Source organism: Bos indicus, chromosome 4 (genome assembly GCF_029378745.1).
Source record: "Bos indicus isolate NIAB-ARS_2022 breed Sahiwal x Tharparkar chromosome 4, NIAB-ARS_B.indTharparkar_mat_pri_1.0, whole genome shotgun sequence".
NCBI lineage: Eukaryota > Metazoa > Chordata > Mammalia > Artiodactyla > Bovidae > Bos > Bos indicus.
The window spans coordinates 54888470-54911484 of NC_091763.1; the positions used below are offsets into that span (position 1 = coordinate 54888470).

Sequence of the window (23015 nt, forward strand, 5' to 3'; positions counted from 1 at the left end):
TTCTGAGACAACAATAAAAATAAAACACAAAAACTAATGTAAATTAAACTATAGCACAAAATAATAGAGCTTTTATTAATTTATTCAAGTGGAATGTGATGCCTCACGAAGCAGTGAGTTTGCTGTCAATGGATTTATACAAGGTAAAGACAGAAGCATTCCTGTTTAAGGGTGGGCTTTGGATAAAATGATCTCCAAGGAGCTTTCCAATTCTAAGACAAAATAATGTCAACCTTACCGTGAAGAAACACAACCTCCCAAGTGTATATTCCAGACAATTTGCCAAACAACTGTTTATCTGTGAGAAAATCATTTAAACTATCAAGCTGACTCCACTTAGAAAATGTATTTCTCACTTCCTTATAAGTTTGACAATATTTTGTTATATAATTTAATATATATGTATATATATATGTTATTAAGATACTGACTTAAACCATAGATTATGCCTAGATTTTTTTTATATATTTTAAGAAAAACCTAAAATAATCCAGTGACAGTTGACTACTCTATTGGTAAAAGATGATTTGCCATGGGAAAATTTAGAATGATGTCCACTATATTCACTGTACCAAGAATGCCTTATGAAAAATTAAGCAAGTTCTGTTTATTGCTCACCTAAATAGTCAGATGAGATACACATAATGTGTATATGTTTTGATATAAACATCATCATGTATTTTTCATATTCCATAACAAAGAGATTTCTTATAAAGGATTTTGATTCAGTTTTGAATGAACTTCAAGTGCATGAGAAAGAGACTTGCAATTATTCTACTTTTAATTCACAGGACCAACTCCTCTTGGTTGTCAAATAATTATTTGCAGATATCAAAAATTGTTAAATTTTTTGGTTCAGGACTTGCAATAAAAATTGTGTATAGTCAATACAGTAAAATTTAGACATGAATAAATTTAACATATAATTTTAGAGAATTTTCAGATCCTTTGCCTTCCACCTACATATCCAGCAGTGTAACAGATATCACAGGTCCTGGCCTGGTTAAATAAAATAATGTATATTTGAGACAAAACTGGCATTGTTGTTGGCTTTGTTACAATATTAAACAATAGTAGGCATCCTACTCTGCATGATATATTCAATTTGAGATTCTTTAAGTTGTTGAAGAAACATTAAGTATTTATCATCACCCAAAATTGTGCCAAACATTGCATAAAGTATATACCTGTCTTTGAAACTTTGAGAGAAACCCATGGCTAATGCTGAATTTTTGCCTATAGTAACTCAAATAACATGACATAAAAAAGTAAGTCACATATATTAAAATTGTACCCTGTAAGTAGATTGAAAAAACTGTAGTACCTGCATGCTTATTTACGTAGGATCTCATGGTAAAATCTCAGAAACTCTTAATTTTCCAAAACTGAATTTTATATCCTTCCATGTCTTATATTGTTTCATTCTATCTTAAACAATTTGTTTAATTCTGTAACAATAAGGAAGGACTAGTATGAAGTGGAGGAGAAGGCAAAAGTCTTCTACTGGTCTGAACCTATGGTGACTCAATGCAAAGAAAATATATTTATGCCTCTAAAATAATGAAGTAGGAAGTGAATCTGAAACTAATACAATTTTTTCTTATGTTTTCCCAACAGCATGCATTGTCTTTACATTTTCTTTACTATGGAAAATATTTAGCCTGAACAAAGAATAGAGTATTCTGCTTAACAAATTATTTTGGCAGATAGAGAATTGCCACATTTTCCACATATGATTAATAGTTTTTAAAAATAATTTAAAAGTTACTTCAGGATTTTACATTATATATATTGACTTTACTATATTGCAGAAGTACAGAATTAACAATAAAAAGGATATTTGAATTCCAGGAAGATGATGGCTTATGTCGAAGTCCTTCATTCTGCTTACCACTCATCCACCCATCCACCTATCTATCCATCCATGCACACACCCATTTTGTATAATATGGGATATACGGAAATACAATGGTACACAAGATGAATAATTCTGCCCATGAAGAATTATTCTTTCATGAAGAAAATTGCACAGTGACTATACTAGATGATTGGATTTTAAAAAATTAGTGCAATATAATTGACATATAATATTGTCCCAGTTTGGGGCTTCCCAGGTGCCTCAGTGGTAAAGAATTCACTTACAAATGCAGGGGACTCAGGAGATGTGGTTTGATTCCTGGATTCGGAAGATCCCCTGGAGAAGGAAATGGTAAGCCCCTCCAATATTCTTGCCTGAGATATTCCATGTACAGAGGAGCCTGGTGGGCTGCAGTCCATGGGATCACAAATAGTCGAACCCAATGGAGTGACTGCATGCACCCTTAAGATTATTAGATAACTGTTCCAGTTTAAAGTGTACAACATGTTGAGTTCATAAATTTATATTTTGAAATATGATTACCACCAAAGTGTTAGCTAACGCTTCTATCATGTCACATAATTTGGTGGTGGTGGTTTAGTTGCTAAGTCGTGTCCAACTCTTTCAATCCCATGGACTGTAGCCCACCAGGCTCCTCTGTCCATAGGATTTTCCAGGCAAGAATACTGGAGTGGGTTGCCATTTCCTTCTCCAAGGGATCTTTCTGACCCAGGGATTGAACCCACGTCTCCTGCACTCCAGGAGCTACCGACTGAGCTACCAGGGAAGCCCCCGTCACATAATTTAGATGATGAAATTTCAAGTGATCTTTTTCCTTGTGAATTTTATAACCACCATAATTGCATGTTTTTATTTCTTCATAAGCTTTCCATTTATTAACTCATTTGATCCTGTAACAACCTTGGAGGTAGGAACTATTAGTATTGCTATTGTACAGCTGCAGAAATAAAAGCACAGAAAGGTTAAGTAATTACCTAAAGCCCCTCAGCTAATAAATAGAAACAGGATATAAGCTATACAGTGTGTCTCTAGACACTGTTCTCAAATCCCACAGTTGTATTATCTGTCAAACAGAGGTATGTTAATATGATCAACAATACTGCAATATTATCATCATCAAGAATAACCATAATAATATATACAATTTTTATTCATTATATAGACTTGTCACTCGGCTCCCCAAGTGGTGCTAGTGATGAAGAACCCACCTGCCAATGCAGGAGACATAAGAGTTGCAGATTTGATTCCTGGGTCAGGAAGATCCCCTGGAGGAGGGCATGGCTTAATCCTTAAAGCATGATTGAAGTAGGACCCTTTAACAGTCCTTTAAAATAATAAATATCCATATTAGCTCTAAAGAGATTATATAATTCATTTTTATAACTGAGACCAGTAATTCCCAAATAGGAGTATAAAAAGTCTGAGGGAGAGAAATAAAACAGTGTAAGATATTATATTTACCAAAGGAGCATGGGTTAAAAAAGGTTGAGAGACTCTGACACAAAGAAAAATTATTTGGACATCTTGGGAGATCTTTCATCAAATGGAAAAAAGAAAGTTCACAAAAGTTAATTGATTATAAAAGTAAACTAAATCTAGAACAAATGAATTTTAATGACTATCTTTCAAAGAATGATTAATTTGTTAATTATGCATTATAAAACTAAAAGTTGGTGTATGGATGGTATACTATGGAGAATACTGCACTGAAAGCAGAGACATCTGAGTTTAAGTCCCAGCACTGTTCCAAATGTTGGGGTCCTTCATTGTTCTTGATTTCAGTTTTCTTATGTGAAAATGAAGGGGTAGCCCAGAAGACTGTTAAGTGCCTTAGCATTCTGCTTCTCTATAACTCACCTAAACTTTTGTCGTTTTTTGTCAAAGTATTTTGTAGCCTCCGCATAAGAAAAAAAAAAAAAAAAAGATGTGATAATTGCAGGATGATAGCTATAATTCTAACTAGAACCTAAGTCCTTGACCCTAAGGCCAACAAAGTAGTAGATTATGCATTATAACCATTCTGCAAACCAGAACCACTTGTGGGGCACCAGCAACCTGGAAGCTATCACTCAGTAGATCTGACAGTGCATCTGAGCCTGTGTAATTTGAGCATCTCACTCAGTGATTTTTGTTCTGTATCAATTGGCTTCCCTTGTGGTTCAGCTGGTAAAGAATCCACCTGCAATGCAGGAGACCTGGGTTTGATCCTTGGGTCTGGAAGATCCCCTGGAGAAGGGAAATGCTACCCACTCCAGTATTCTGGCCTGGAGAATTCCATGGACTGCATAGTCCATGGTGTCACAAAGAGTCGGAAATGACTGAGCGACCTTTACTTTCACTTGTGAATAATCATTGTTCCAGATTCTCTTTTGACAAAATGTTACTTGAGTTTAAGTTGCAGACAAAGACTTATGCTAACAAGGGAAACAAATGCAATATTATAATTAATCTCAAAAAAACACTATTTCTTTTTTAGTCATCTGTGGATAAGATCAATATTTCTTATGTGACTTGCACTGTATCAGAGCTTATAGATCTTAGATACTTGAACTTATTTTTTTGCTGTGATAATAGAAGATCAAGGAATAGAAACTCAGTTGGCATTGAGATGGAATATTCAGAAAATATATACACACACATATGCTTAAACATAGTACATAAGCTCATAAAGATACATAAATACAAAACTTTTAATCTCCATTATCTTTTGTTTGCTCTTCCAAATTCATGCACCACTTTTTTCACCCTTTTCCATCCTGCTCTGTGCTCTGGGAGACTGACCTGAATGAACTGTAATAGTACCCATAGCCTTTGGCCAACGGGTAACTGGTAGGATACTGTATGAAAGGATAAGAGTGAATTCAGTGTGTGTTTGCCCATGGATCACTCCTGCTCATCTTCAGCTGACTGTGTCCCTTGACTAAAGATCACTGATCCCCTTCAGCCTGGTGAATAGTTTATGACACTCTGTGCTTTGAAGTTTTGATACTTGGCCCCTTTCCTCATTCCTTGAAAAACTGTAGCAGTTCTGATGCAATTGGCTCCAGTTTACTGCACAAACTCCTGTGGATTTTCTGCATTTACACTTTTAAATAGATGCTTGTAAATAAGCCCTGCTGGAATTATCAAATTTTGTGCATGACGTCTATATTTCCTATTTACAGGGATCCTGATTGCAACAGTCTTTTATGTTAAAGGTACCTTTGAAAATATTTGGTTAACACAAAAGAAGTAAATGTATGGAAACTTGAACTGAAATTTTATTAAATAAATAAACAGTCATAATGGATAAAAACAGTATACTTAAGTAATTGAGGAAAATATAAAACTCATATTATTAAAATTGAGGTAGCAGTGAATATAAGAAAATGAGACGTTGGCCTGATATGGAAAAAAAGTAAGGAGATGTGAATTTTAATTGATACAAACACCAAGTCACAAGGCTGAAACTGATAGAGCTTTCTCCATGCCCCAGAGACACTTGATCTGTGCTACTACATTCATCTAGGGGCAGCTCATTACCAGAATAATATAGGCAAGCTGGAAAGATTCATAGAGGAGTAACAAAATGATAAAAAGTGCTGAAGGATTGACCTATAAGAAGAGATTAAAAAGAGGAAATCACTCTGCTTTAGCTAAGCAGTGACTAAGGGGGAATATGTCAACCATCTATAATTATGCGAAGGTTATAAACTCCAAAAGATAGGCAGCAATTACTACAAATCTAGGGTGTAGTGCTCTGCAGAAAGATAAATTAAGAAAAGGAGATTTTAACTCAAAAAACAGGACCATTTCCTAATGTAGAGCTATTTTATGTCTTCTAAAGCTAAGTGTTCTATAATATAGCCTTTGAAAAAGACAAAAATGAAACAAATTACAAACCATTACTTATTATTATATATGTAGATTCTTTACAATCTATTTCTATCTATCCTATCCACCTAACTAGCTGATCTAACTATTGGTGTGTCTCAGAAATCAACCTTTCACAAACATATATAGCTATTTATTTAGCAATATATTAAATAAATATTTATTTAGTAAGCATCTCATTTAATTGTTAACATTACATTTTAGCAATCAAAGAAAAGAAAATTTAAGCAATGTTCTGAAGGTTACCCAGCTAGTAAGTATCACAGCCAGAGTACAAACCCAGGGGTCTTTATCTCCATGTCTCTGCTTATCATCCTTGAATAGTTAAACTACTTCAGTACATTATTATATCATTTCCACAACAATTCTCCATTCTTGAACAATCCATGTGGTTATCATCCATTCTAGCTATGTGATAAAGCCTAAAGTAGTTTTCATTTCCTTATCCTAGATAGATAATACTTATTTTTAATCTTGCAAAATAATTCCTTAATTCACTATTGTACACAATTCAAGTTATTCAGTAAGTCATAATTATTTATAAAGTTTAAATTTAAGAAAGTATGCTATTGACTTCTCTTAAAAAAATAATCACCTCTCACAATTTATTTGAGTTGAAAATACATTGAAAAAAAAACCGTGGTCATGGCTAGTATTTCAAATAATACAGAGACCATAAAGTGAAATGAATGAGTCCTTTTCACTTAAAACCTTCAACCTCTGTGGTTAGAGATAACTGCTCCTAGTAGTTTCTTTTGTGTATTTCCAGGAATTTTCTATGTACGTATCTGCGCATACTTTCTTTTCTTTCCTTAGAAGTGATTTTGGTTGTCTTTCCACATCCACACATAAATTGGTACTTTATCCTTTTTAATGACTGTAAAATATTCTATTGAATGGGTGTAACATTATTTGTCAATTTCCCTGTTGATGGATATTTAGATAGCTTCTAAAATAATCAGTCCTATTATGAACATATATTTACATTCATCTTTGCAGACTTATCCCTTACTGATAGGGCAAATTTGTAGCTGGAGCATTTTCTAGGTCAAAGCATATGTATGTTTACATTTTTATAGGTATTTCCCAATTGTTATCTACAAAATAGATTTTACATTAATACAAAAATATGAGAGTCTAAACAGGCTGCTCACACTCTAAAATTCACATAGAACCCCAACATGTCATGGTATTAACTTCTGCTTTGTGAGCATAAAATGGCATCTTGCCAAACATTTTATTCAACATAAATATTTTATTCCTGGACCAGGTTTATCACTGCCTACTTATATTTCAAGTCATTAACATATTACTTGTTTATATTTTTCTGTGACTTAATTAAAAGAAACTTGCTAATGTTTGAAATAACAGATTTGACTAATTGTTTGTCTTACACCTTAACTTACACTATTTCTTCCACCTGGAAAATCTACCTCATTCTAACCCTAGATGTCTATGTCCTACCTACCCTTCATGATTTCTTTCAAATGATACCTTCTCCATCTAAATCTTGTTTCTTTCCTCAGAACTCCCAGCATCTTATTTAACCATTTAGAGTTACATTATACATAAGTCCATGATCAATGGTGGCTATCATTATTATTAAATACTGGATCTTTCGAATTCTATAAATGCTCTTATTCTCTCCTGCCTTCCTTTGCCTTCTTCAATGGATGGATCGAACTCAAACTACATATTTAGTATTGTGATACTATTTTTATTCTCTTTTAAAATAAATGGTTCAATTTTTAATTTTTAATATCAACAGGTTAAAGTAATATTTTACTCTAAAGTTTCAGATTTTTGAACACAGCAGAAAATGATTTAAGATGTCTCTTTAGAACTCATAAACACACTCAATTTTAAAAATTAAGAGTTAAATCTGAAACATGCTGCCGAGAGTTAATGTGGATGCTATCATATTAAAGGCCTTTGGAGGCAAGCAAGCATAGTTTACACGCCATCAGACCTATTTATAGAGCTGACTCCTTTTTGCAATGTCAACTGTAACCTTATACTTATTTTAAGCCTCAGTGTCTCAAATATCAGCCTCTACTAGTTATACAGTTCTCCCTTATTTGATATCAGAGAGCCTAATGGAGCCTTCTGAAGAACCTAGTCAGATTAGCAAAGATAACTTTTTAGAAGTTCCTAGTTTATCTGATTCTCTTTCTGAAGATGAAGAAGTTAAAGCTACCTTCAGACCTGGATTCTCCCCACAACCTAGCAGACGAGGTTCTGAATCATCTGAAGACCTTTACCTGGACTCTCCACCATCAGGTGCAAGAAGAGTTTCATTTGCTGATACCTTTGGACTCAATCTTGTGTCTGTTAAAGAATTTGATTCCTGGGAATTACCGAGTGGTTCAGCTGATTTTGACTTAAGGCAGGACGTTTTCCACACAGAAGAATATGTTTTATCTCCACAATTTGGCTTGCCTTCTTCAAAAGAAGATCTTATGCAACAACTTCAAGTACAGAAAGCAATACTGGAATCAACCGAGTATCCTCCTGGATCTACAAGTATGAAGGGCATTATTCGAGTTTTGAATGTTTCTTTTGAGAAGTTAGTATATGTGAGAATGTCCTTAGATGACTGGCAGTCATATTATGATATATTAGCAGAATATATTCCAAATTCATGTGATGGTGAAACTGACCAGTTCTCCTTTAAGATATCATTGGTTCCTCCTTACCAAAAAGATGGCAGTAAAGTTGAGTTTTGTATACGTTATGAAACTTCTGTTGGTACATTTTGGTCAAATAATAATGGCACAAATTATGTATTGATTTGTCAAAAGAAAGAACAAGAGCCGGAGCCTGAAAAACTACAGGAAGACGTTCCTAATAGACAAATAAAAGGCTGCTTAAAGGTAAAATCAAGGTGAGGCTATATCTTACATCATTACTTTTCATAATTTTAAAGTTTTTAAAAAAAGTCATTCTTTATTTCACTACCAAGAAATAGCCATACTGTTTAAAAATATAGTCTTGTTATGTATAAAGCAATGGTGCTGGGCTTTAACAAGGTCAGTGATGTTTGGATAATAGTACTGTGTCATCTCTCCTCCAGATATAAGGAAAATATGGGTATAATGTAACAGATAGCACGGGGAGTGCAATATGTATATTTCCTACCTAATGAGCTATAAATTGCTTAAATTCAAACAATGGAATCTAGATTCTTAACATGTAAAACTGTTTATTTGCCATTTAAAGTATATTTATGTTTAATATTTTAAATACTATTGCCGTACTTAAAAACATTTCTGATGAGCATAAAACTGTGTTTCAATATGTACCTAGTGCTCAGAAATTCATAGACTTCCCCTCAAACTTTTCAATGACATTTAGTTGTATAGGGATGTCTGGAGTAACACATATTTAGTTACATTTTAAGAGCTATGATGACTTTAGTGATAAGCTAAGAGAAAGTAGTATATGAGTGGTATATGAATTATCCATAAAAATTTATAATTATAACCAAATGTAACATTATAGAACACAAAGTAGTATAATTTAGTAAAAGTAAATGGAGCAGAATAAAAAAAAATGACCCAAGTAGAAATAAGGATATTAGCTTTATAGATTAGAGATTTGGGATATGACCCTTCATTAGTAACCTTGCTCTCCTGTTAATGTAATAAAATAAAATAAAAATAAATGGGTATTCAGTTCGTTCTCTCTATTGTAGAGTTGGCTCATTTCCATGACAGTAGGTGAGTAGATAAAACATCCAGGAGGAGATGGATGTCTCCTGCTCCTCAGAGTGTCCCAAAGGAAAATCACATTGCTCTACCAGCCACAGGCAAAAGCTTGATTATTTTCTGGATGGTCCATCCTAACTGTCATTAGACCCAAAGATTCTAGTAACTGCACCAGAAATAGTGTAATATGATGAAAAGGGAACTGTTTTAGGAATCAAGACATCCAGATTCTAAGTGGAAATAAATAAAAACATAAAGAATTACACTGGAAAATTTTTAATCTTTCATGCTCTAATGCCTTGATCTATTATATGATAATAAATAATAACCACTAAATGTGCTATTCTAATGCATTAATGAACTAAATATAATGTAAGTGAAACAATTCAATCATATAAAATATTTCTGTTTTCATTATCCTTTAAAGTAATTTAAAGATTGGTTTACCTGACTTTGTGAGTTGTGCTGTCTTTCTCAGTCCAAATAAACTTTCTTAGGTTTTAACTGATGCTATTGAGAAATAATAAAATCATAATCTGTGTGCTAAAATAATTTATGTTTATGAGATCACTCAGCAACATGTTAGCTATGTAGACAAAATATGTTCAACACTATTTAATAAACTAATTTGTATACATAAACATACACATATTAAATACAAATAAAATCATCATCAGTGAATAATGTACAGGCTGCAACTTGGTCTATATATTAGAGAAAAGCAAAATTTAAAAAAGGCACAGCCGTATTGTCAAAGCTCTCATAAAAGAAGGAGTGTTTAACTCTGGATTTTTCTGCAAGTTAGAAATGCAGTTTAAAATTATAAGCATTACAAGCTGAACTATGGTAAAGATAGAGGATTCCTTTGATAGACCAAATTTGACTTGAAAATAAGGACAAAAATGGATAACTGCTAGGCCTAATCTACCCCAGTCTTGATATTATTGAAACTTCTCCTAGTCTAAGATATGTATAACTGGATATATATCCATACCCACATTTATATTCAGAACAGTAATTGTTAGGTTCATAGCGGACACCATTCAAGTTTTAATATTGCTTTGGGGAAAAACTTGAGAAGAACTAAACCACAAAATGGTCTAAAGGCCTGTAAAGTTTCCTAATGAGTTATAAAAATGGAAAAAATCTCTCTCCTTCAAAACCACAAATACATTTTCTGCACTTCTATAACTTAAAAATGACCAACATAATTCAAACCACATTTTGAAAAAAAAAAAAATGCATTTGCCTCTGGAGAAGGCCTTTTGTGCTAAGTTTCAGTCCAACATGAATTTTTACATCTGATTTATATACCACTCAAAATGGAGTGTATAAAGGAAATCCTGACAGATCCTTAGAACAGCATGTGCCATAATAGAATATTTATACAGCTTTTCCATGATATAATTTATATGCAATGGGGTTTCAAATATTCCTAAAACTCACACAAGAGAGCATTATCGAATTTCTAAATGAATATTGCAGTTGGATTTCATTGTGAAGAATTTGGTTAAGGAAAAATAGCACATCTTATTAGTGTTTCTTTACGAAATGTGTACTTGGCTAAAGCAAAAATTCACTAACACTTATTTGATCAAAAAAGTTACAGCTTCTAAAATATCTTCCTCCCTTCAAAAGTTACAGAATTTTGTAATTTAATTTGTAATTTAATTTAGCGGTCAGTTGTTTGAGAAGACAAATGCAGAAGAGAAATATATGTCAATTTTTACTTCATATATGCAGGTAGATTAATAATAGTATGTAATATAAGTCAGAGTTAGACTGAAAATAAGTCTGTCTTAACGTAGAGAGTAGCAACTAAAGTGAATTCCTCTTGATCCCAAAGTTAATTTGCTTTCAGGATCTCAGAGATTGTATCTTCTAAAAGCATCAAGAATCTCTTCTAAACAGTACAGAATGAACTGTGGGAACACATTTAGTGAGGTAGGATTTCTGTTATGTCAGTCACCCTAGGCATGATGTCTTCTCTATGGAAGATTTTTTCAGGTCAGAGTTTGCAAACCTCCACATTGATGTGGTTGTCTGATTTTTTTGTTTTTGGTTTTTCTTTATTCTTATTAATCTATCCCCTTTGGATCAAAAGAAATATCTAGTGGGGGAGGAAAAGAGAATTTGTAACTCATAGGCATGTGACCGAGAGTGACCCAGAGGTATTTAATTGCACTGAAAGGCATGCATCATGAGATACTTGATAAGTGTCACCACATATGTAGTACTGGAGTATGTGTTAGCAAACAAACTAAGCACACTGCTGATCTATGTCCCATGAACATTATTTCAAAATAAGTGACCAAAAGAATTAAATAAAATTGACATAAGTAATATTAGATATATTAGATAAATAAACTAAAAATAACATGCAGAAGCAATATACCTCCAAAGTTAAAATTTGGGTTTCAGAGATAAACATATCTGGGTTTGAGTCTAAGCTGCACTGCATGCTAGCTGTGTGACCTTCTGCAAGTTAAACTCAATATCCCTTCTGTTAATTGTGAATAACAATTAGAATCTAATAGAGATTGTTAGAGATTTCCGTAAAATAATACATACAAAGTTTTGGCCTAGTGTATGGCACATAGTAAGTTATCAGAAAATAATAACTCCTGTAAAAAGCCAAGGCTAACTCTAGCTTTAGGTGGATCTAAAAAACCCTAGGGAGGCCCAAACTATCCAAAAGTTTCTCTTTTCTTTCTTTTCAAAGTTTCTGAAATTTCTGTTTTGGAGAGCAGTTTTCTTTGTTTTTTTTTCAGGATTTTAATCAACAAGGGAAACCCACTGAATTGTCAGTTTTCTTGAGATGTATGTTACCTGATATCTGGAATATCTTAAAGTTGGAAAAGATCTTAATGACTATTAAAATTTTCATGCTTAATAAATTAAAAAAATAAGGACTAGATCAAAAGGGTTAAAAAAGGCTTAATTGAGGCATTGAACAAATGTTATTTATCCCAGTTCATATTTATAATATTCATAATACATAATACATATTTATAATATTCATAATACATATTTATCCCAGTTAATATTCACTTAATAACTATGTGGCTATGGACATATTATTTTACTTCTTAAAGCCGCTATTTATTCATATGTAAAATAGGGGCAATGGTGCTTGTCCAGTCTTGTGATGATTAAGTTAACATAAAATGAGATTATATTTTTAAAGCTTCTAGTAAAGTGTTGGGCATATATATAGCTATCAAAACTCAAATATAATTGCCATCATTATTATCAAATTGTGTTCAGCTAATTTCTTGGTTCTTGGACTTGTGTTATTTCTTCTGACATCATAGTCTTCTTGTTAGGGTTTCAAAATTCATTCCCTAAGTGTTTATTAAGGGCCTGTGTTTCAGGTACTGTGTTGTTAGGCACAAGGTTGGAAACATGACTCAGTGAAGACCAGAGGCCCCAAGGAAACAGTCCTCACAGGGGCTGAGAGCAGAGGGGGTGAGGGGAGAGAACATTAAAGCCAAGCTCAGATTCTTCAGGTAAACAAGGGAAGCCACAGATGAAAAATAAGAACCACTTACATTACATTTTGAGTTTTCTCAAATCTGTGATCAATAACTGGTCTTGAGTACTGGCCAGGGGACTGACCTTTTCAGCATATCCTTTTCCCTACCAACAGCTGCTAAATGTTCCCAACTGTTGGGTACACAGACTGACTTCATATGGTCTTGTATTTTATTAAGTGAAACCAATTTATTATTTTAAGTAATGAAATGGCATGATATAGGTGTTGGATGGTATTTATAACTTGGCCAGGTGAATGCAAATAAATTCCTGAAAGATTTCAAGGCCAAAGGAAAAAAAAAGATCACTCTTCAGTACCTGAAGAATAATAGAAACAGGCACATTCAAGAATAGGAATGAGAGAGAGGCTTTCTAAAGTATGACTTGAAGATTACAGAGAGTTTATCTTTCAGGGTGGTAAACTGTTAAAATGAGGCCAAGAAAAACACTGGAAAATGGTGCCTAATATATGCTCACATTGCATGTTCCAGTCAGAGCTATAGCATTGTGAGACTTCCTTAATTTACACTTACAGTATAATCTGGAGTCCTGGAAATAGTCCAAAGAAGTGTAAATAGCCCCATGAAGCCTTTAGGACTTAATATATTCCATAACCAACCTGTTTTGAGTCCTAACTAATTGTGGAACCCTGGTCTGTTTAAGGGAGGGACCTCTGGCAAGGCCACATGGAAACATAAAACACAGCTGCACAGGACCCGTCAAGAGGACTGTTTGGAAACTGCCGGCTGGTTGACAACAAGGAGCCAACTAGCTTAGAGTTTCCTTGGAGATCTACCAGGGCTTTGTGGCTTCCTGGTCTTATGGGAAATCCATACTCCTATAAGCCTTGACTTTCCCTAGAGTAGTTTTGAACCTTTTCTGAGAGAAGAAGAGGGTCTCATCACTCAAGAGTTTCTCTCAAGCCCTAGCTAAAGGGGATCACTATAGATGCCAGGCCTCAAATGGATCCTCTGGGATCTCTACGAGCCTAATTTCCCACCTGAAGCCCATCTGCAGCCTGTAAAAATGGAGCGGGGGCCAAGAACACGGGGCCAATAAAGCTCCAGGCAAAAGATGATTGTGAAGTGGGACACAAGTTTTTCACCTTCTTCCAATTCTGCTGACCATGACTCCTGTCCTTGTTCCAAGGTTTCACCCCAACAGGCCAACAGGAATAGTGTAAGGGCAGTTACCTTAAGGGCAGACACCTGAAGAGGGCCTGACTGCCCACTGTGTTGTCAGACTTAAAAGATCATACAGATATAGGTATGTGTGTGTTTATATGCGTATGCACACATTTACATGATACACACACACAAAACTCCTCTTCTTGAATACAGACACCTCCAGGACAGAAGGGACTATACCTACCTTATACCCAATTAAAGTCAACTGCACAAATGGGCTTTGAGTTTGGATTGAGACAATGGAAATGGATAATTTTAGAGAAGAGAGCACTATGGGCAGAGTTGAGTACAGAGTTCTGGTAAGAGCTCCACAGAAGCAGGAGGGCCCAGGGGGTCTGGAGTATGTGTGTATATTTGGGAGGGAAGGAGGATTCCAAAAGCAATAAGGCATATTGGAAACAGTGTAAGTAGTAAAGTAGGGCATATTTGGGCTTTCATTCTTACTAATTAGTAGCTGTATGAACTTGGATAAATTACACTTTGTATCCATTTTATTCAGATGTAAAAAAGGGATATAATTTCTACTTGGCAGAGCTGCTATGAGAAATTCATTAGCTAACATATATAAATATCTATCCCAGTTGCTGACACTTTGTAGATACTCAAAATGGCATTGGTGATAAATTCCATATTTTAAAATCTTGTATATGGCTAGTCCTTTGACCAAAATTAATGGAGAAATGTTTTTTTTTCCCCTCAATATCATTCCTGCTACCTAGACCCAGGTTAGTATAAATCCATAGTTTTGTAGCTCAGTTGGTAAAGAATCTGCCTGCAATGCAGGAGACTCAGGTTCAATCCCTGGGTGGGAAAGTTCCCCTGGAGAAGGAAATGGCCACCCACTCCGGTAATCTTGCCAGGAGAACCTCATCGACAGAGGAGCCTGGTGGGCTACAGTTCATGAGGTCACAAAGAGTCAGGCACGACAGAGTGACTAACACACACACACGTTTTAGAATTATGGATTTTTCAACAAGTTTGGGGGCACTAACTAGGGAAACTATATTCTATAGTATTGCTACTATGGGGGAAAAATGATTCCCAAATTCCAGAAACTTCTGGGCTACAAAAAATTTTTGGAACATCAGTCAGAAACTAGGTATTTTTTTTAATGAACTACAACATGTTTTTTCCTTAAGGTAGTTCTTAAGATGGTTCTTTTGGACTAAAAACTGAGTTGGCTATACAGTTTCATTTTATCATCTCTGTATATAAACATGAATAGAGAGTGAAATTTAATTTGATATAGTTTTTTCCTCTAAGAAGATATATTATACACCTTTGAATTTTAATCATTTCTCTGCTTTTAAAGCATTTTCTGTACACCACCACTGTATAAAAAGAAAAGGGTCCTCAGGACATAGCTCTCAAATCTTTTCAGGTTTTTATTCTGCTTCTCTAATAACTTTTCTTGGGTAACTGGCACGGTAGTATTATTATCTATTATATAAATAATACTGCAATTTCCTGTTAGTATAGTGGTGAGTATCCCCACCTGTCAATCTGGAGACCAGGGTTCGATTCCCCAGTGGGAAAACACTGGAAACCTTTGGGCTTCCCTGGTGGCTCAGACACTTAAGAACCTGCCTGCAATTGGGAGACTCAGGTTCAGTCCCTGGGTTGGGAAGATCCCGTGGAGAAGGACATGGCAACCCACTCCCAGTATTATTCCCCGGAGAATTCCATGAATGGAGGGGTCTGGAGGGCTATGGTTCATGGGGTCGCAAAGAGTCAGACACGACTGAGCAACTAACACTTTCACTCTCATATAAATAGTAACTGGTTTGGAAACCTTAATCAGACCATCCTGCTGTTTAAAGATTTTATGATAAATAGAAATAAATTGCCACATTGGACTGTTACACAGCACTGTTTAGTAACAGAGACCAACTGTTCATTAAAAAAACCTGTCTTAGGAAATTTCATTGTTCCCTCCCCTTATAGTTAACCCTGAAAACAGTCTGTCTGTATTGCATACCAGTGCTATTCAAATTACAACTAGAAATGGGATTCAAACATCGTAAGACAATGATTTGCCCTGTGTGCAGCTGTGGATTTGAATTTCATTCACTCCTTTTGAAATTTGCAAAGTAAAAAAGATCAAAATATCCCCAAGGTTTAAATCTATAAAGCATGCCAAACTGTAGATGCTTTTACTAATTATGTGAAACAGATTTTATAGCCCATTTAACACTGATGGTACTTTGCTTATTTTACAGAATTAAACCATAATACAAAGCTAACCTATTGATGATGAAATTATAAGAAAAATCCCAAACTGGTTTCACTTTTAAAAATTATTATAGATGTCTTCACACAATTACAGATTACATAGAACTGCTTGGGTAACTTTCAGCTTCATAAGCCATATAGGAAATAAAACAGTATTTTTTCATTTTAATAAGATCTTCTCCTGGTGATTAATCTTAAAATAATATATTGTAACTACTTAAATATCTTGAATATTTTACCAATTGAAAAATCTCACCAAATTTTAAAATTACATTCAGGTACGAGCAGAAAAAAAAAATATGATCCTCAGATGTAATCTTGAGTATGTATATAAGACTATTGTGTTTTAGTGTAAATGAAATTATAATCATTTTTACCAATGCTAATACAGCACTTGATCTGAACAGTCTTCCTTGAATTGTATTGTAGGAGAGGCCATCTAATTCTATCCTTTTCTTTCAGGCAAAATTATTCTGAAAACTACCCAAACCAAATGCTTATAATATTCTCTTATTAAACATCTCCTGGAGAGATTGTATTCTTTAGTAAAGTATTATTTCAGGAAATTCTATATCTTTCATGTAGTCATTCCTGTTGTTCTATGTCTTTAATCTTGTCATTTTTAATGCTGATTCTCAATTGAAATAAATGTTGGAGTTCCTATCCTTTTACTTAAAGTTAGAATTACACTGTTTATGTGACTGATTTCTATTTGCTATGTCAAATAAGCTCAATAAACTTAGATCTCCCCTCGAGTTCCTAACTATTAAACTAATAAGCTAGTTTGTAGTATTTCAATGCAAAAGTCAAAGAAGAAAAAGATCATCACCAAGCAGTGAATGACAGCACTATTATAAGGACTGTGCACTGCCAGAACCATGGTTATTAGGGAAGCTGAATGGATGAGTAGGCTAGCTAAGAAGCGCTCCCAATCCTACCTCCTTTACCTTTGAGTCCTGATTATTGAACTCCTGTTGAAGTCAGAGAAGGGAATAGACTTTATTTTACTAAATTACAAAATTAAAAGTACTTCAGAAGATCATTCCATTTATTCCTCAATCCTACATGTAAAGTTAGCTGTATTAGATTTGTTGAAGCTCTCTTAGACAAATAATGAATAATTTTGAATAATCATTACTATTTTCTAGAAATCTAATTTTTAATTCAATTTCATTCAATAATATAATTTTATGAGTACACTGAAAAGAAAGTTTGAATAGATTTATAAAACTCAAATGTAATACTTCCAACTGAAATTTAAGCTATCTTAAATTTCAATGATTAAATTTAAGTATCATTTTGTAGAAAGGTTAATACTGTGTCTACAAACAGAAGTCATTTGAATATGTTAAAATTATTGATTGTGTCTATGTGTGTTTACAATTTTTTCCCATATATGATTTTTAATTGGAGGATAATTGCTTTACAATGTGTATTGGTTTCTGCCATACATCAACATGAATCAGCTATAGGTATACGTATGTCCCCTCCGTCTTGAACTTCCCTCTTACCTCCCACCACATTCCACCCCTCTAGGTTGTCACAGAGCTCCAGTTTGAGTTCCCTGAGTCATACAGCAAATTCCCACTGGTTATCTGTTTTACATATGGTAGTGTATATGTTTCCATGCTACTCTCTCCAATGTGTTACAATTTTAAAGGTATTGTTTGAAGGAATTAATATGTACAGAGTATTGGTATAGTCAATCTAGTTGATAATGTATTTATTAAATTAAACATGTGGGTGCTAAGTCATTTCAGTCATGTCAGACTCTTTGTGATCCTATGGACTATCCCTCAGGCTCCACTGTCCATGGGATTCTCCAGGCAAGAATACTGGAGTGGGTTGCCATGCCTTCCTCCAGGGGATCTTCCCAACCCAAGGATCGAATCTGCGTCTCTTATGTCTCCTGCATTGGGAGGAGGATTCTTTACCACCAGCACCACCTGGGTTTCAAAAGTTCTAAACACGTCAATATATACATAAAATGAATGAATAAAATAATCACTTCAGCATGATATTCTTGCTGCTGCTAAGTCACTTCAGTCGTGTCCAACTCTGTGCGACCCCATAGATGGCAGCCCACCAGGCTCCCCCGTCCCTGGGATTCTCCAGGCAAGAACACTGGAGTGGGTTGCCATTTCCTTCTCCAATGCATGAAAGTGAAAAGTGAAAGGGAAGTCGCTCAGTTGTGTCCAACCCTCAGCAACCCCATGGACTGCAGCCTTCCAGGCTCCTCCGTCCATGGGATTTTCCAGGCAAGAGTACTGCAGTGGGGTGCCATTGCCTTCTCCTGATATTCTTGAGCTTCCTTCATATTTGTTTATACATTCAATATCTGTGCTGAGCTTCTAACATGGGAGAAAGAATAAGTAATTTTGCCCACCTGTGTTCAAGTCATCCTTGATGCATTGCTTTTTTGGTGGAAAGTACACATATATGTATACATGAGCTTTTCACTTTTCACAAAGATAGTAATTTTCCAGTATTTTATACTGTTTGTATTAGTAATAATACCTCATTCAAAGCTAACTTTGGTAAATCAAGTTAGGTTTGAGACCATGGCAGTTATACAAATATTCAAGGCATTTATTTACAAATATCATAAAACTCATGCAGTTCAGGGCTACTCCTGTGGCTGATTTATTCATGTTAGGCAACTTGCTTTTGCCCTTTCATGGCTTTGACAAGCTTCCTTAAAATACCTACATTTCTGGCAATATTTTCCCATAGAGTAGCTACCCCCATGATGCAAAATAAAACAACTCCTTAAATAAAAGTGTTGATGTTTGCCATGTTTGCATCTGATGTAACTTACAGGCAAAGAAATTACATTCAGTGAAACTTTACTGTTTATCAGATATCTTTATTTAAGGAAGAAGACTTTTGTCTTATACCCCTTTATATATGTTTAGTCACAGTGTTGTCAATACTACCTTTCCAACAGTGGCCTTTCCCTGCACTTTCAAAAGTTTCAGAAACTTTTATGTGTGTACCATCTTCCCGATTGGACTGCAAGGTCCTTGAGGTCAGTGATAATATATTAGTTTAAGCATTATTCCCCACTGTAACTAACAAAGGGTTTCATGTGGAAAAGCTCTAAGAAAAATACTGATTAAACCTGATAACCATAAAGTCTGGTAAAATCCTAAAGTATTCATTCTAAATAATTAAGGAATGAATTATGCTTATTATAACATTAATGATGAGTTGTTTTATTGGTTTCACAATCTTTAAAACTCAGGGGCCTTCTGGTTATCTCCATCTGGATACCCAGGTGGCAAATTAACTCCGTTATGTCCAAAACCAAAGTTAAATTTCCCCTTCAATCCTAATCCCTCTTCCTTTATTCTATATTTTGTTTAAAATCATAGACATCATTCCAGTCATGCAAATAAGAATTATCAACATAAGAAATGATGATGCGATTTCTGTTTTGCAAACTCATATTAATTCTGCACTCATATTCTATTCCGTTGCCACAGAAGTAATGACTGTGCATTTGATTATAAATAAACATTATTTTAAAAATAAAGAATAAAGTATACAAAAACCATATTTACATATTATAAAAACAACAGATAAGAGGGAACTTTATCTCTGAATATTTGCATATTTGTTGCCTAAATTGACTCAAAATTGAATTTAGAATTGAACATATCATCCATATTAACATCTTGTAGTCAGTCTAAATTTACTTTCAGGTACCAGGATATCAAAGAAAGATCAAATTGAAAAATAAGTTAATACAGTCAATGGCACCCCACTCCAGTATTCTTGCCTGGAAAATCCGACAGATGAGCCTGGTAGGCTGTGGTCCATGGGGTCACTAAGAGTTGGACACGACTGAGCGACTTCACTTTCACTTTTCACTTTCATGCATTGGAGAAGGAAATAGCAACCCACTCCAGTGTTCTTGCCTGGAGAATCCCTGGGACAGGGGAGCCTGGTGGATTGCCGTCTATGGGGTCACACAGAGTCGGACACGACTGAAGTGACTTAGCAGCATATGATACTAAAGGATCATTCGGTCTTCCCTTCTTTCTTGTCTTCTAAAGAACTGACTCATTTTCTTTGGGACCCTTTGGACTGTAGTCTGCCTGGACCCTCAGTCTGTGGGATTCTCCAGGCAAGATCGCTGGAGTGGGTTGCTATGCCCTCCTCTAAGGGATCTTCCCAACCCAGGGATCAAACCTGTCTCCCGTGCCTCCTGCAATGCAGGCAGATTCTTTACCCGCTGAGTCATCGGGGAAGCCCACTGAGTCACTACAATGTTACTATTCTGTAATGTCATGCAATCTTAATATCCCAAATAAATACCCATTAGTCAGCTTTTGGCTTCCTTCATACCATAGGGTTGCAAAAACTCAGACACGACTGAAGCAACTTAAAATACACACACACATGCCACGATCCAGACCAGTGGGAAAATAGAAAAATCCAACAGGTTGAGTAACAAAAGACCAAAAACAGATACTGTATGTCCACTGATCAGAACTGAGTCATTCATTCTTTCTTTTTGCCAGGACCATGGCCAATACTGATTATTCATGTTAGTTCTACCGCTGCTGCTTGCTGCACTCACTGATTCTGACACCTGTGGATTCCGATCTGGCTGTTGTTCTGTCTCCTTTTCTTTACCTGAATGACTTCCTTTGACTGGGTCTTTTGCCTCTACCAGATTCCTCCTGTGTACCTAAACCTAAACACCTAAACCATGTCCTCCCTGTCTTGAGACTGCAGATTCTTTGTCTTTGTTTATTTGAAACCATAAAAACAAAAGCAATTAAAGAGAAATAATGCAGTGTATGTAAATGGTTAACCTTAAAACCTACCTAAAGATAAAATAATGAATCTGCTACATTCTGTTGAGTACTTTAAACAATTACTTTATATATTTTACACTTAAAGAAAAGTTATAGGAATAATATGAAGATGTCCCATATTCTTGTAAAGTATATAATAGTCCAGTTGCATTGATTCTTGTAGGTAAAAGCATTTATCATTGAAAACCATAAGCAATGGTAACTTTCTGATGTGTAGCTAATTACTGATTTTTGCACAATATAAAGTAAATTTAAAATTTTTTGTGAAAATAACAAGCTCAGATGGAAATAGTAGTTATCACTATATTATAATGCTTTCAATTTTTAATTATAGTATTTTTCTCTTTATGATATAAGAATTAGGAAACATATTTTTAGGAAATTAGCATAAATAATTACATATTTTATATGGCAAAATAATAGTAAACCCCATGTATAATGATATATTAATAATCTTTGAAATCACTATCCTCAACTGTCATCTCATAGTTTTCCTAAGAGTCTTACTATAATTTTCCTAATATTCTAAAGAGCTTTACTATATTAAACCTGAAGTTTCCATCCAAAGTATAAATGTATTATTGAAGTAGGTAATGCATGGTATTTTTAAGTAGTTATATTTCATTTTCTCATAAGAAGTGTTTTAATGAAATGCTGAAAATTAAAGTTTTATTATCTACATTTGTTGTCCAATTAACTTTCAGTATGCAAGTATGGATGGGTTCCTACTGAAAATGACATTTGTGAGACTGAATTGAAGAATTCTTGGGGATAGCTTAGCTATTGATGGAGCAGTCTGGAGGGGTAGTCTTTCTTAGTACAATAGAATATACTTGTCTGTGACTAATTGTAACCTCTGAGGACATTAATTTTTCAAAAACCCTCAAAATTATGTTGGTGTGATTATAAGAGTTTTTTTTTTTTTCTGTGTTATTCTTCAGTTTCTGGAGAATCTCTTGACTACTTATGGTAATTTTGGACCAATTTGCTTTCATTCTTTCAGTTTTTACCTGAGCATCTATAACATTTATTAGAACTTGTCTACAAAACCAAGTGGGACTCTCATCTTATTCATGGACTGTAGCCCATCAACAGCTTTAAATTTATGATATTTTACTACTTTAACATGTGAGCTTGTTCTTTTATTCAGAAATATCTAATTATATAAACTTAAGGAATGCATGTTTCAAATATCTCTCTTATTATTTCTTAAGTGATATAAAATTATCTTCCACTAGAACCCTTTTATACATTGTAATCAATAAGGCCCACTCCATTTACATAAGAAGAAATTTAGGCAACAAGGGATTTGTTTGATCAAGTTCAGGAAATATATAAGATGAAAAGTTGTTTTGTGATTTAAGTTATTTTGTGATTAAGGTCTCTAATTCCCTGTGCTCCATTAAGCCGATTAATCATAAAGAAATTATGGAGCCCTTGTTTTCTTCTAGTTAGCTTCTATTTTCAAGCATTAATTTGGTTAACAGATAATATTTATGAACATGAGAAGACCGTATGTGCCAAATGGAATAAAACAGACAGAGGAGATCATAGGAGATATGAACATAGATGTTAGAGAAATGATATACTGCAGGCTGCCCTGATTAGAAACAGTATCACAGAGGAATTGAACTTAATCTTGAAATGGGTAGGTAGAGAAGAGTTAAGAGACTGTTTATACAGAATAAAAAATATTTGTGGACACAGGAGCAAATAGATAAGTAGGTGATTTTGTTAATCAATTTGACTGCCTGGAATAGAAAGAATTATGAGAGTC

General features: G+C 34.4%; 1 protein-coding gene across 2 annotated transcripts in view; it reads left to right on the forward strand.

Moving 5' to 3' along the window:
* Positions 1 to 7817: 7817 nt before the first annotated feature.
* Positions 7818 to 23015, forward strand: part of PPP1R3A (protein phosphatase 1 regulatory subunit 3A) — a 40622-nt gene continuing 25424 nt past the window's right edge. Inside the window, exons 1-2 of one of the 2 annotated variants that reach the window (XM_019958740.2) lie at positions 8029 to 8275; positions 8554 to 8636. In XM_019958740.2, coding sequence (XP_019814299.2) covers positions 8165 to 8275; positions 8554 to 8636 — 194 coding nt within the window. In that variant the 5' untranslated portion in view covers positions 8029 to 8164. Of the gene's footprint in view, positions 8637 to 23015 lie in introns of both variants that reach the window. The other variant, XM_019958739.2, reaches the window with a different exon arrangement.